At 39.1% G+C, this 15,076-nt stretch overlaps 1 protein-coding gene across 16 annotated transcripts in view; it reads left to right on the forward strand.

The window, feature by feature from the left end:
* slc4a11 (solute carrier family 4 member 11) overlaps positions 1–15,076 on the forward strand; it is an 85,372-nt gene that overhangs the window by 287 nt on the left and 70,009 nt on the right. For 3 of the 16 annotated variants that reach the window (XM_077237456.1, XM_077237450.1, XM_077237462.1), the window contains exon 1: positions 11,109–11,249. The exons of 7 other annotated variants lie outside the window; for them this stretch is intronic. Coding sequence is in view for 4 of the 9 variants with exons in the window: in XM_077237454.1 (XP_077093569.1) it covers positions 11,210–11,249 (40 nt within the window). In the remaining 5 variants the exon portion in view is untranslated. Of the gene's footprint in view, positions 1–11,009; positions 11,250–11,452; positions 11,509–15,076 lie in introns of those variants that run through there. 6 more of the 16 variants (XM_077237454.1, XM_077237443.1, XM_077237441.1 and 3 more) reach the window with 6 other exon arrangements.

The following is a 15,076-nucleotide window of genomic DNA, read 5'->3' on the forward strand; positions in this document are numbered from 1 at the left end:
TTCTTTATAAACTTCATGAACTTTATAAAAACAAATATTTAAGGAAATATGCTTGTGATAAACTTATATTTTTTGACAGGAAAACTCTTACAACTGTTATGTTATTGTGAAAGCCGTACTGAATGTCTCGCTCTCTGCGTAACATAAGGGAATAAACTATAGGCTACTACAAAAACAACAAATATTGTTTTCCTACTCTTGAACTAAATTACATTTTATGAAAAATTTAACAAGCATTGCCATGGTAACCATAGTTATCCTAGTTACTTATACTATTATAAAGCCATAATAAATTATCGGATGTAGGCTACAGAAATCAGAAGGGCCCTTTTGTTTTTTATTAATTAATTCGTTTTTTTTTTTATGAAAGTGGACGGTGCCAAGTTAACACATTTATATGTTTGTACAATGTCGCATTGTGGTATGGTTACCATGGTCATTTTAAGGGATATGCCATTTTTCAGAAATCAAAACTTCATTATCACTGCTACAGTCCTATTGTCTAGCCCATATTATCCCAGACTGACACGAGGACAAAGTTAGAGTGCAGAAATGATAACTGCTGCCCAACCCAATTAACCATTAGACATATTGATAATTTATAATTATATATGTTATAATTGTATATGTTCTGTAAATCTGATTTTATATAGTGCAAATCTCTTTATTTGATATACATGCAGTCATTTGCACAGACACTGCATTAGGACTTTCCAGAAAATAATTTTTTGAAAACTGAAATCTGATCTTATCATCTGCACCTTTTTAAAAACAATTTAGTCATGATGTATTAACACATTTAAATTAAAAATGTGCAACAAACAATGGTTTTGTATCAGCATAATTACCTTCACTGGTGTTTCTTCATGAAAAAAGCTGTATTTTCTGTTCCTTATCAAGATAACAAAAAAAAGGATGAGTCTTCCAATAGCTTGCTATACAATAGAGCTTCACATAAGTTGTCTGGGATAATGCTCTTCGGGTAATGAGGGAAGGAAGGACTGCTGGATAAAGACTCATCTTTTAATTCTGCTGTCTTTCAGTTGTTAGTCTCATGGAGTCAAAAGCTATCAGGATATCTGACCAAAGCCTCTATTTAAGGCATCATTGCACACCTATAAATATCAGCAATCGCCACAGCAGTGGTGCCTATTCTAATTCCTGACAAGAGTCGAAAAGTTCCCTTAGTACAGTTGTAGACATAACATGCTTTCTCCCATATATTTTCTCGGCCTTGGAGCTCATAAAGAACTACAAGTGTGAGGTAACTCAGATTTTTTGTTACTCTTTTCATTATTGTATCATCTTAGGTTTTGAATTCAGTAAATCTTAAGACAGACTATGCTCCATTGTAACATCTTTTTATATTGGTTCTAGCATGTCAAGCTATTTAGATATAACTATTGTTTTTCTCATCTCAAATCTCACGGTGAATGCAAATGCATTCTCTTTCACAAGCACATGTACAAGCCCTCAAACAGACACTTATACTCTAACTGATACATACTTGCATTAAGTGAGGGTCTAGGGGAAGGAAGCTCCACCCTTTGTTGTTCACTTAGTTTGACTGTTGGCTCTTCCTGGAGATACAATACAAATCTCTGTGTGTGTGTAAAGCAAACTCAAAAAGAGCTGGTGTTTGCAGGGCTTGACCCTAACTCATGTACCAAAGAAAACTAAAGAAAGAATTTGGACAAATTTAACTTTGTGACAGCTGATATCAGCATAACAAACCCCATTTTGACATCTTGTGAAGTTACTGCATTTTGCCTTTGCAGGACATAATAATATTTCAGTAGGTTCGGTTCCAGAAAGGAGTGTGAATGGAACGTGGACTGAGACCCAATTAAAAACAGAATGGACTTGACTTTAAACCAAAATATGAACTGAGTGATCAAGTTTTCTGTAAAGTCAACATGAAATGAATATTCACCCTATCTATTTTTTAAATGGATCTTATTGATCATATTGTGAATGATTCATCCCTGCATATGTTTGTTTTTTAAAATGTGAGCTCAATCAAAATCTTTGATTACCAGTAGGGGTCGACCGATATGTGATTTTCAGGGCCGATGCCGATACAGATTATTACATATCAAGTAGACAGATAACCGATATATAGCCTATGTCTTATGAAAAAATGTAGGCTAAGTTAATGTCAAAAATGAAGAATAACAACGGGTTTTGACAAATACTTTCTTTAAATGATTTTAAACATATCTTTAAATCTGAGAACTGTTAATAATAACATTATTATTAATAATAATAACTTAATAAGTGCAGGGAGCACCCAGCACCATTCTGTAAACGTTTTGTAAAACTTAAAGACTCTATTTTAATGGTTAAATAAAATTTTAGTAATCAGATGCATTTCTAATTAATTGAAATCATCAAAGATATTACATTTATTTGCAATTTGACAAAAAATAAATTTTTAGGGCCCTATGAAAAACCGAACTTTTATTTTGACGGGTTGCCGTGGAGATCTTTGAGTTTTGTGTGTATATGATTTGATGATAATTTTTCTCAGTTGAAGCATTAAAAAGCTAATGAAGTGACTAAGCGGCTCTGGAGATGATGTTTATGCAATCATGTCCTCATATAATGATGCGCCTGAGGCTGAAAACAGTGCAAGCGGCGTCACGCGTGCTCCAGTGTCTGTGTGTGCGTGTGCGTGCGTGCGTGCGTTCAAAATGAAATCACGCGTCTGCGCCATTCATTTAGAGACACGCAGGATTCATTTTTAAATAGTCTTTTTGTGGTTTGAAATTCGATTGGATTTGTACGGACCTACTTTTTATTAATTAATCAAAAAGTTGACAATTTCCGTGACATTACGCTTTATACAGTAAATTACGTTTTTATGACTGGATTCCGTGATTCACGCCATGTTTTACTGCACATAATTTATTGCTACTTCAGCAAAGTCTGCTGCTGCCTTAACTTTGAGAGAGAACTGATGCGTGAAGTGAAGCAGCTCCAGTCAGCAAGTGCTTTCGGTGTGAGAGTGCAAAACTTTCAGTGCCTTCAGCTTTCCACGTTGATTGGCCGGACTCGTGACTCCCAACAAATCAGATGGGCAGTGACATTGGTCTAGTCTACAGAATGGTGAGTTTCGACAGAGGTGGCTGTGTCAGAGCCAAATATTGTGCAGAATTAATTTTTTTATCGGCAAATCGGTTTTGAAAATGGCTGATGCCGATAACCATAAAAATGCTTAAAGGATAATTCCGGTATTTAACACTTTGAGTCTATTTTGTAGTTTGTTTTGAATGAACTAGAGTGGTGGACTTAGAAATTTTGACAATGGGTCCTGTCTCGACTTTTTGACTATTTTAGGATCGCCTCTGACCGCTTCAGAGTGGATGTCTATGGGCATGCTCAAACATTTCCTTAAAACAACCTTTAACGTTCATTTACAAAACTGTGCAAATCACCGAGTGGTTAGTGGTGTTCGTTGATGTTCCAAAACAAGTAGCGTAGCGAAATACAGTTTCTGTCGTGTTTTATTTGCCATTTTTTAAAATCACATTGATGTTTGCTGAAGGACTCAGTGCTCGTTGATATTACTGCGCTACCGGAAACTGAAAGGGGTCTGTTTACATTTGGTTGTAGTCTTTTCGCTCGGTTCTCCGTCTCTCAGAAGGCTAGCGTGAGCAGAGCAACTGTGCTCCCGGAGTAGCGAAATAAACAAACAAAAAATCCTTACATCTAAAATGGATTATGAAAGGTGGATTCTGGAGGAGTTTCTGACCGCACAAATCTCTGCCATATTCGACTGTGACTTTTTTTACGGTGCCTAGACACCGTCCAGCGTCCTTGTTGTCGCCATCAAGTGGTCGGGAGTGTGCTTACGCTTCAGATTCAAATATCGAGCGGAAGTTTATACGCGGTTGTGAGGTATCTGAAAAATAGTTCCACTATAGCAAATAACACGGATTGAAAGCATACATTGCGCCGATATATTTGTTTTTAATTATCAACGAACACCACTAACCACTCGGTGAGTTGCACAGTTTTGAAAACGAACGTTAAGGGTTGTTTTAAGGACATGTTTGAGCATGCCCATAGACATCCACTCTGAAGCGGTCAGAGGCGATCCTAAAATAGTCAAAAAGTCGAGACAGGACCCATCGTCAACATTTCTAAGTCCACCACTCTAGTTCATCCAAAACAAACTACAAAATAGACTCAAAGTGTTAAATACCGGAATTATCCTTTAATATCGGTGCCAATTATCGGTCCACCCCTAATCATCAGGTAAAACAACAGACTTCTCTCTGTTGACGAAGGCAGGACTTCACCAATCATTTAGTCCACTTAAAGCTACAATATGACATTTTTTTGCCATTAGGGGTCGGTAACCTCTTACATTAACGAAGGTGTGTAGGTTGATGATGCATAAGCGGAATTATGGAACTTGTCGTCATGCTTAAGGATCTAATAATTTTTATGGATGAGTGAATACATTGATGTTTTTACCATGACTGTGGTAGGAAGCAGGGCGTGATTGCTAATGAGAGACGGATATCAGCGTCGCACACGCGAGTCCCGCGGATATAAAGGAATAAGGACATTTCATTCTACCGAACTACCCGCAAGTGTTGAATTAATACTCACACAGGTCAGTTTTTTAGGCGAATGAAACTTGTGAGGTAACGCAACGCTGTTTCACTTGGTCTACACTTGGGCTGGGTACCGAGTTCGGTACTTTTTAGGTACCGACCGAATTGCCTCGATACTACCAAGTCCCGAAACATGTCTTGTTTTTCGGTACCAAGTTTCGGTACCTAAGTGCTTAATCTCGTCAACGTCAGTGAAACAATAAACATGCAGCATGATTGGCTGTGGCGGAAAAACAGTAGTTTACGCGGCTGCCCAGAGACGTGCCTCTGCCTCGTCGCACGTGAGGCTGTGTGTATGTGTGTGTGTGTGTGTGTGTGTGTGTGTGTGTGTGTGTGTGTAAGCGTCCAACCCAGATAGATAGATGTAGAAATGATCAAAAGTGTACCTATGTACCCGACTCGATGCCATAAGCACACAATGCAATATTTTCGACAAGATAATTGCTGCCAAGACCGGCAACACGGTAAATCTTATAAGGCACTTAAAAGCGCACAGAATACACTCGAGAGTAGAAAGTTTATCCGCCTTCGACTACAAGAACTGGAGCGCGTCACATATAAACCAAAACTCAGCGTATAGGATACTTGCCTCACAGACATGAGAAATAGTTCTATATATGTTCAAAATATGTCTACTTTTAAACGAAACAATTCGAAATAAATAGTTTGATTACCTAATCCATATAGGCGCACGCCGCGCGCGTTCACTACTGCAGGGATGACGAGTCAGCATCGCAAATTCGCAATAATCATCTTTGCAGCCAACACGTTTAGTAAACACTTGTTCATTAATAAACAATTAAAATATCTCCTTGCTATCGTTTCCCGACACATCCATAATCATTAGGCTACTTTGCTTTGCGCAAGCTTCATGTGTCCTGAGCGCGAGGCATATATCCCGCACCCCAGTAGCCTATATTTAATTCAATTCACATTTATTTGTATAGCATTTTTCACAATACATATCGTTTCAAAGGAGTTTTACAGAAAATGCATGTGTCTAAATTACAATTTAGAGTGATCTGTTATCAGGGGTGACTGTGTGTAATACATTTCAATTAATTTTCTTTCATTTACATTGTTAAACAATGCATTAAGTTAAGGCAGAAACCATGAGCTCATTGAAGTAAAGAATACATGTTGTTAAATGATTAGGAAACATAGAAAACTTTAGCACTTGTGCTTTTTTACAGACTCAAAATATGAGTGTAAAAAATAAAAGTTTTTCTTTAAGCAATGTTACATGGATAAAATTAGTATCGAAAAAAGTATCGTTCAGGAACCGGTATCGAAGTCAAGGTATCGGTATTGGTATCGAAAATTTTGTTACGATACCCAGCCCTAGTCTACACACTATCAAATTAAACTGCATTTGAGTGTGTTGAAAGTTAGTTTGTCATTATGAGACTAGCAATAAGCTAGATCAACATTAGAATAACATACTACCAGTAATCATAATCTAACATTTCATAGTGTTGAGCTATATAACATTGATTAGTTTTATGCACATTTGCGTGGATTATGCACAACAGTGGCGTCTCTGTCAAGTCGAAGTTTGTCACGGACGTGGAGCTCTCGGCATCTCGAAAACGCCACGCTGATATTGATCCTTATTTAGTTCTCCTTTTGTCCCAAAGTCCGCTTGCCATGGTCCATAATGTTTGAAACAACTACAGCGTGAGCGTGCCGCTAGACGTAACGCAGCTGTCCACGTCTGTCGCCATGGTTACTATGGCAGAACGAGCAGAAACCAGGGATAACGCGGATATTACGTCATTGACAGGGGACAAGTGAACTTGGACGAGCCATTATTTAAAATTGGAATTTCTCTGAAATTAAATTCTTTTGGAACTTTTGGGATATTGTAAGTTCACAACTGCAGGAAATATATCACACTGTGCAAGTGATTTTTGAATATTTTATTACAAAAATCTTACATATTGTGTCTTTAAAATCTGTCCCTTTCTTACAGTCAAGCTCAAATTCATCTGGCTCCATCCAATCAACAACCGAACAATAGAATTATGTCCCACCCTACGTTTTTCTTTTTCATTAATTAGTTTCACTCAGATGTATGTGAAACTGATACAGAAGTGGAGAAGAAAATATCTGTTGCTACTTCAATAACAGCATCGAAACATCAGTAAAGATTATTTTCTGCAGCAGTTCAGATTTTTACAATTGCCCAGCCACAAAAATGATCAACTCTTATTTTTTGCTAATCATTTTTCTCTTTGTTAGAAGTAATCTTTATATGTTTCATTATATGTCAAGCTTTCTTTGCTATTATGTTTTTTTTTCCACAAAAAGAATCCCCTTTTAACAAAATGGATGTTTGATTAATAATGTTTCCATATTACAAGGGCTATCACAAGAACATTTAGCAAATTGCCAGCTTGATAACAAGATAAATATCTTGGTGACAAATTAACATAATTTGTAACAAAAATATAGAATACATCACAGAAAACCAAAACATATAAGTTTACAAGGAATATAGTCAAAATATATATTAAAGACCACTTAGTGTATGATTTCTTTTTAATTATTATTTTTTGAGCAGCTGAACATTGACCTGTGCTGGAAAATACCCCTCTTTATCCAAATGCAAGTCAAACATATTCCTAATAATTTAAATGCACTGAAACCTTTTTGGGAGTAAATGATCAGCTTTACTTATCTAGAACACAATTACTTGTGTTTGTAATGTGAATGGATAGTTTAGGAATTATGCAAAAGGATGGTAAGTGACGTTTTGGGGTTGTACTTCATGACTTAAAGTGTTACACTCAGCAGTCACTACCCATAAATCTCCAATACCCATTGTTTGTCCAGAAAGACAACAAAACATTTCCTGTGAAGCTTATGATCTGACTATCACAGTTAAACACAGATAGGAAGTGAGGTCTAGGGCACACAAGTGACAGCATGTGTGTGTGTGTGTGGTTCAGCTATACCCTATTCTATGGGGACAAAATGTCCCCACAAAGATGGCCATATTCAAAATCCTTGTCTTTGTGGGGAAATAGTTTGGTCCCAATGAGGAAAACAGCTTATAAATCATACTAAGTGATGTTTTTATTAAATCTAAGAATATAGAAAGTTTTGTGTGATGGGTAGGGTTAGGGTTAGGGGAAAGAATATACAGTTTATACAGTCTAAAAATCATGAAACATGAAACATTAAACGCTAAGGGGGCACTAGGGGGCAGTGCGTCACCCAGAACCCTCTTTGGTTTGCTGTAGGGATCTCTTTCTGTTGGCCAATGCACATTGCGTCCCTAATCTAGCCCAAATATTTCGTGCTGTATGTCTGTTTGTCTGGCACCTCCGGACAACTGCTGAACTCAAGGACAATAGCAAGGTCAGAGATTGACCTCACTCTGTGTACCCACAGCATCCTGTGCCCACATCAGGATTTAACCCTTCACACCCCACATACACCACGTCTATTTGAATAAATCAGACTATGTGTATGCAGTGGTTAAAGTGGGATTTGGTAGGTGGGGGAACCCTCAAATTTTGTGTAGGTGCAACAGGGAAAAATGACTCACCGTGGGACAACATATTGAGTATCGTGGTATAGCAATACTTTCTGGGACAAGAGTGTCACTGTGGCACCAAGTATCACAATACTTATTTACTATGGTTTTATTTTGGTCCATCAACACTGATACGATGACGATACTATGTTAAAATTGCTGAACACTGGGCCAAAAATTGAGCCCTGGCATTGTAGCCACATCAGCCCACATTACCCCTCACCCCCCACAGTCATGTGCATTTAAATGTGAGGTAGTTAGGGGGGTTCGTGGGCTTTTTTTCCACTGTGAAAATTTTGATTTCTCTGACCTACATATGTGCAATTTAAGAATTTTGAAGGCCAAAAAATGGATAATAAATAGCTTTAAAACCATGTCAGTGGGCATTAGATTATTTGTCAATACATGCTCTCTCATCTTAATCTTTCTTTTTCTCTCAGTTTCCTTATCCTCCCGTATTTCTTCCCCTCATAAAGGTGAACTTTGACTGATAGTCTTTTCATTTTCGTCTGTGTCAGTGAAGAAAGTAAACATAGGCTAAACTGATGAGTTTTATGAATAATTTTCTTAGATAAGTTAATTTACTCAAGGCTACCAGATCAGCATTGCCAATAGGAACCTTCTACAAGCTTTGGAATTTGAAAAGTAATTTTAAAGAATATAAATTATAGGCTACGTTTAACGCAGTTAGTGGAATTGGCAGACGTTCCCTTAGGCATACGTTGTGGAAACGCGTCAAAGCATTCTCAGGTATAAATATGCAGCATTAATGCACAGTGATTTTGAACGAATATTTAATGTCGATAATGGTTACATAATATTAAAACTAATCCTGCTATTGATATCTTTGTAAGACTGCCGACCCTATAGAACAGTGGCAAGGGAAAACAATTTCCAACGAAATATCGAGCATTAAACTAAGTTTACCGCGCTCAACCGCCGTGAGTGCCTTTCACGCACTTATAATCACTCGCGTTCGGCGGGGAGGTTGGTCGGCCAGTCGGTCCATCTCGGGACCAGCGAGATTCGTTGAGATTAATGAATCTATTTATTTAATAATTTATCTGAGGTGCCGGAACGCAGTTCCGGACCGTTCCGGCCCACTTTAACCCCTGCGTGTATGTATGGACAGCATGATTATTGTGAGGTATGACATTTCAGTAGTGTCGTTGTGTTGAATGGTTGGTAGCGTAGGTGGCCAAATCAAACGCTTTTTTGCATGTCATATTGTGGGAGGTAATCTGTCTGGCCATAACTGAATAGTTTAAAAGAGCAGTACATCACAATACAGTCTAGGGTTTACACAAGAGCTGTATGAACATTCCAGCCACACACACACACACATGCCTCTAAAAACTGTTTTACACGCTGCCAGCAGGTGTGTTTTGTGGAAAGAGCCTTTGATGTCAACAAAATGGAGGGAGGAGAGAGGGGTTCTACACTTTTTATAAGACTTATTGTGAGGGCTGAAATAAAAAACAGACCCCCCCCCAACCCCACTCGACAGAGAAATAAAACAAACAGCCATTGGAATGATGAGTCATTACTGTGCTTGCTAGAAATTCCTCGAACATTCTATTCTCCTTTGCCTTCATCTTCAACATTGTTTTCTGTGCTTCTTCTTTCTGACTTGTTTGACTTGTTTTCTGTCATCATCTTTTTTTTATTTACTCCTTCCTCATCATAATCTGTTTCTTTTCCTGCTTCAACATTTCTCTACTTCTGCTTTGTCTTCTCGATCTTCTACTTATTTTGTTTGCCTTTTGGTTTATCATCATCTTTTTGTTTACTGTCTTCTTTTGTTGCTTTTTCTTTTTTCTTTATAATCATAATCCTATTTTTTTCATTTACTACTTCTCCACACATTTCTGCCATTTATTCAGCCACTGTTCAAACTTAAATGGTTAGTTTTTAAGGGATAGTTCACCCAAAAATGAAAATTTCACCCTCATGTTAGTCCAAACCTTTATAACTTTCTTTTATAGAGAAGGAGATACTTTTGAAGAATGTTGGTACAGTAAGTGAACAGTTTTGGTTACCATCGACCTCCATTGCATTGACATGAAAAACACATTTCTCAAAATATCTTCCTTTATGTTTCACAGAAGAAACATTCATACAGGTTTGTGCAAAATATATTGTTTTTATATTCGGTTCATCAGCTTTATAATTTAAGATTAAAGTTTAATTTTTAAAAATATTTTTTTTAAATTGCTAGAATGACTTAAATCGTCATTCAAAATCTATTCGAATGCAATAATGTACTATTTGCATACTTTTTTAAACATCTGTTTGAATTTGTATTTTCTCTTGCATTTATTTAACCGTATAGCCACCTTGCAAAGACAGTGTTGCACTGATTCTCAAACAGAATAGTGTGTCTGCTAATTTCTGAAGCCATCTTTGCAGTAAATCTCTCTGAAACAGTATTGTTTCAACATGTCTTCACCAAAAATAACAGCATCAAATAATCCAGAAGCACCACACCTCACAACAGGGTGTGTATTTCTAGCATGCAATGATTTAGCTTGATTCTAGAATGTTATTGTTATTGTACAATAACATAATGGAAATTATATGTTATTGTAAAAGAAACAAAGGGCATTACAGTGTCATCAGTTTGTAATCTTACAGGCACGCCACCTGTATCAAAATCATGCATAATTTTGTCCGAATAGACATGTTATTGACTATGGCACAGACTCACTTCTCTCTCATACAAAAGTAATGCTAAATGCTAGACAGAATTTGTCGTGACGATTTATGACCGCAAACATCAAGTACGCAAAGTGAAATGCAGGAAATGTAGGCTTTAGGACCCAGAGTCACAGCTCAGCGGAGGCAGGGCAAGGCTGACTCACTAAATATGTCTGAGGAATGAGAGAGAGAGAGAGAGAGAGAGAGAGAGCGAGCAAGGGAGGGAGAGAGAGAGAGAGGAAGAGGTAGAAGTGAAGAGAGGAGGGGAGAGAGAGGAGACCGGAGCAGAGGTGATCTTGCCCTCATTAGTGTCAGGACTACAGGATGATTATGGGTTGAGAAGGGAATGATGGAAGCAAACAAAGTTCTTCATTTCGTGCCATCCGGTAAGACCCACATGCACTATTACACATACACACACACGAACACATCCACACATATGCACATGTTCCTGCGCCGTCACGACTGAGGATCTGAGGGTTCCCTGAAATTTGAGACTGTGTGTGCTAAACATGTGCAGTGGAGAGGAGGAGGCATGTGCAGTTCTGTGTTGTTGTAAGTTTTCTCTCTGTTGAATCCTGCAGGTCTGTGGATTGTTTTTCTCACACGCTGCCACCACTGCTGCTGTTGCTGCTGTTTTTTGGGGTGCGTTATGTTGGAATGCAGACAGGCTTTTTCGGGACTGGTTTTCTGGAATGTGTCGTAAATGTTTTTACGCTGTTAATCTTAGTCGAGTAAACAGGAAAAATGAAATATGACATCACGACTTTCAGATACCCGCACAGAAATTTCAGATGCACACGCGACGCACGTAAATATAAATGAGGGAGAGGGAGACATGGGAAAAGAGACTAATGCAAAACACAGATCAAAATCAAGTACCTAGGGTAGCGCTAGGAACAAAACCTATATGCCTGTTCAGGCAGTGCAAGAGTGTGTGTGGAAATGAGCGGGTATGTGTAGTTGGTAGTCTTCTGGGATAGTAGGTCTTATTTGTACGCAATGTTGCTGTTCAATTAATCTCATTGTGAGAAGTCAGTCTAATACCGCATGCAACACACATGCGCTGTCGTACCGCAAGTGCACCTTCATCGCTCTCTTTCTGTCCTTTCCCTTCGCTCAAACCCTCCGTGTAAACAGTAGGTAATAGAAGTGGGAAGACACTAAATCTTGTGCTCGTCTTCCCCCCAATACACACACACACACACACACACACACACACACACACACACACACACACACACACACACACACACACACACACACACACACACACACACACACACACACACACACACACACATAATGAGACTGTGATTTGCATCCTTCGCCTGAGGGTTGAACTTCAAATCAGTTGATGTCTCAATTTTCTCTCCTTGTGTGATTACGTGTGTGTGTCTCTATGTGTGTGTGACACAAAGCATCAAGTGCGCATTTGATCAGACTGTTGTTATTGACACTTACTTTGTGCCCGTCTCGGCTTGTGGATAATCGTTGTGGCACTCTGTCAATACCATATTTTCCACAGAATCTTCAATGTCATTGGAGCAGGTCATGGGCCATCGGCACACTGTGACCATCTGAGAACTTTCTGATGTATGTGATTCATAATTTAATGTAGGTGAACATTCACTGCAACAGGAATGAAGTTGCTTGATTGGATAAGTGGATAAATGGATGGATGAGAAAATAAAATTAATAATGAGGATAGTGTAATAAACGATGTCCTCTGTCTTTTTACGACTGTCTTTCTCTAACGAGCATCGTGATTGCTCACCCACCTCTCATTACACAAACATGGAAGTTGGACATCTTGTACCCAAATTCCTTTATTTACGATTTCCCCCATGCTTCCGTATTGAGCGTCCCAATTGCAGTTGCAGATGGTGGGATATGAATAGATGTCATTTTCTGGAGGGCCAATCAACTTTGGGTGGCTGTGCATCTTCTAATTTATCTGTGCGTGTGCGTAAACAGTTATTCGCCGGGTCCCAGAGAGGTTGGTAATGCGGTTAGGCAATCTCTGACTTTTCTATTCCCCATTTGTCTTCCACCCACTGTACATTACAGTCTGCAAAGGAAATTAGAATCACACATTCCTCTGTTTATCTCCTCTGTTTATGGTACACTGTAAAACAGCCATATGGGCATCCTCACTCATACAAAGAGCGTTGTCTGTGAGTGCAGAGGGAGCAGCCGTCACAGGCGTTCACATGATGGAGAGATTGATCCTCCTGACCCTCTTCTGATTTACAGACACGGTCGTAATTTGGATATTTTTGGAGGCCTAAATATGCACACAACGTTGAACTTTGCCAAGTGCTGTGTATTGTTTGCAAGAGCCTCATTAATTGGGCATCTCTTTCGCTAAAAGTCTGATCGTAGATAGACATGCCTCTGCTTCTCCGTAATGGATTAAATATAGCTCACAGGAAAAGTTTCAAATGCGCCGTCCTCAATTTCTGTTAGCGAATGTCAGGAACCCCCTCTCACATCCACGCACACACACAAACACCCGCGCTCAGGCAAACAGACGCGCCCCCGCCCACCCTTGGAGTAAACCTTAGATTGCTTCAAGATGTCGGAGGATGCCAGTGTTGATGAATTCCGACCTTTGATTGCGAAGCTGCCCGCGTGCCAAGGGAGAAACCTCACATACATGACACTTTTGTGATACGCCACAACATGCATATGGCAGACAAACACACAGATGCCTAGCCACCTTTCTGTTGCACTAGAACACACACGGTCAGTCGTCGTATCAGGCTGTATGACAAACCGTCTTTGGCATAAACTAGATACCATCATGGCCTTCAAATGTCAAACAGTCTTTCTGTTTTAGTTCAGAATTCACATTCCACATAAGGACACTTATAATACAGCTGTATCTTTTTTCTGTTCTCTCTCACTTATGTTTTGTCTCCGGTTTGGTCTTCTTCTCTAGTGGCGGCGGTACTGTAGATTGTAAGGGGGAATGGTTGCCTGGCTTTAATAGAGGAAGAAGGGAATGTGCAAGTAATTAGCAGGAATCCCCCAGCAGAGCACTCACGATACCAGAGCAGCCGAGATATAAAGAAAAGAAAAATCTGTATTCCCTTGATGTACAGGACAATAGTGTCCATGCAAACACATTTAAGCTGCGTGTTCCCTTGGTGCTGTGTGATTAAAGACGGCTGTCATGTTGAAGCATGTTAGCTCTGCGGTCACTGGATCTTGACGTGTACCTTTCTCTTTCAATCGCTGTCACCGTTTCTCTTTCCTGTGCTCATGAGGATGTTTTACAGGAATAAATGGGCTAAAGAGAGTGAGATCTAATACCATCATCGTAATGTTAACTAGATGCTGGTTTTCCTGTTACTGTTTGGTGTGGTTTGCTTTTGCACACACGCCACTCTGCGTATTTTCTCCTGCGGCTTATAGAGAGTGAGATGAAAAGAGGTAGATAGGGAGACGCTGGCTCACATACGACTATATAACACCATGTGATCTGTAGAGTATGCATAGATCACTATCAGGGTCACCCGGTGATTGCTCCTATCACACTGAGAGAATGAGGTAAGACGGACACATCAGCCAAACTGTACGCTGCAGAAACATTCCATCTGAAATTCATCTAAAAGCATAGACTCAAATGGCTGCAGCTTCCGAATTTCCCTGCAAATTGCCATGAAAGGTTATTTCAAACGAACATGTGAATAACATTATAACTGCGTTACACCTTACTCTGTGTCAGGAGTTTAATAAATCTATTATCAGAAGGGTATTTTCTCGATGACAATCAGACGATCATCAGATGGCATTCCAACAGACCGCCCACAGTCTGTGCACTGATGCATTTTGCACTCATTAAAAATAGGGATGCACCGATCCGATACTCAGTATCAGTATCGGCTCCAATACTGCCATTCTTGGCCGGATCGGGTATCGGTTAGACGAGGCCGATCCAAATCCGATATTGTGCGTATACTATTCTGTGTTATTGTTAAGCCCCACAAAAGACACAAAAACATTATAAAGCACCATAAACTTTTCATTCACTATATTATAAGTGTTCAGAAGCCATTCTATAGTATAATGTGTGGTAGAAATGAATATTTAAGTCGTTCTCCACATTCAAGTTCAAGTAAACTTTTTCCTCCGCTGTGGCTGTCAGACATCCTCCATTCAGCATTCAAACAGCACTTCATGTTGACTGTCGTAACCGAACGCAATG

This window comes from Siphateles boraxobius, unplaced genomic scaffold, assembly GCF_051911475.1.
Source record: "Siphateles boraxobius isolate OS27281-9 unplaced genomic scaffold, OSU_SipBor_1 20, whole genome shotgun sequence".
NCBI lineage: Eukaryota > Metazoa > Chordata > Actinopteri > Cypriniformes > Leuciscidae > Siphateles > Siphateles boraxobius.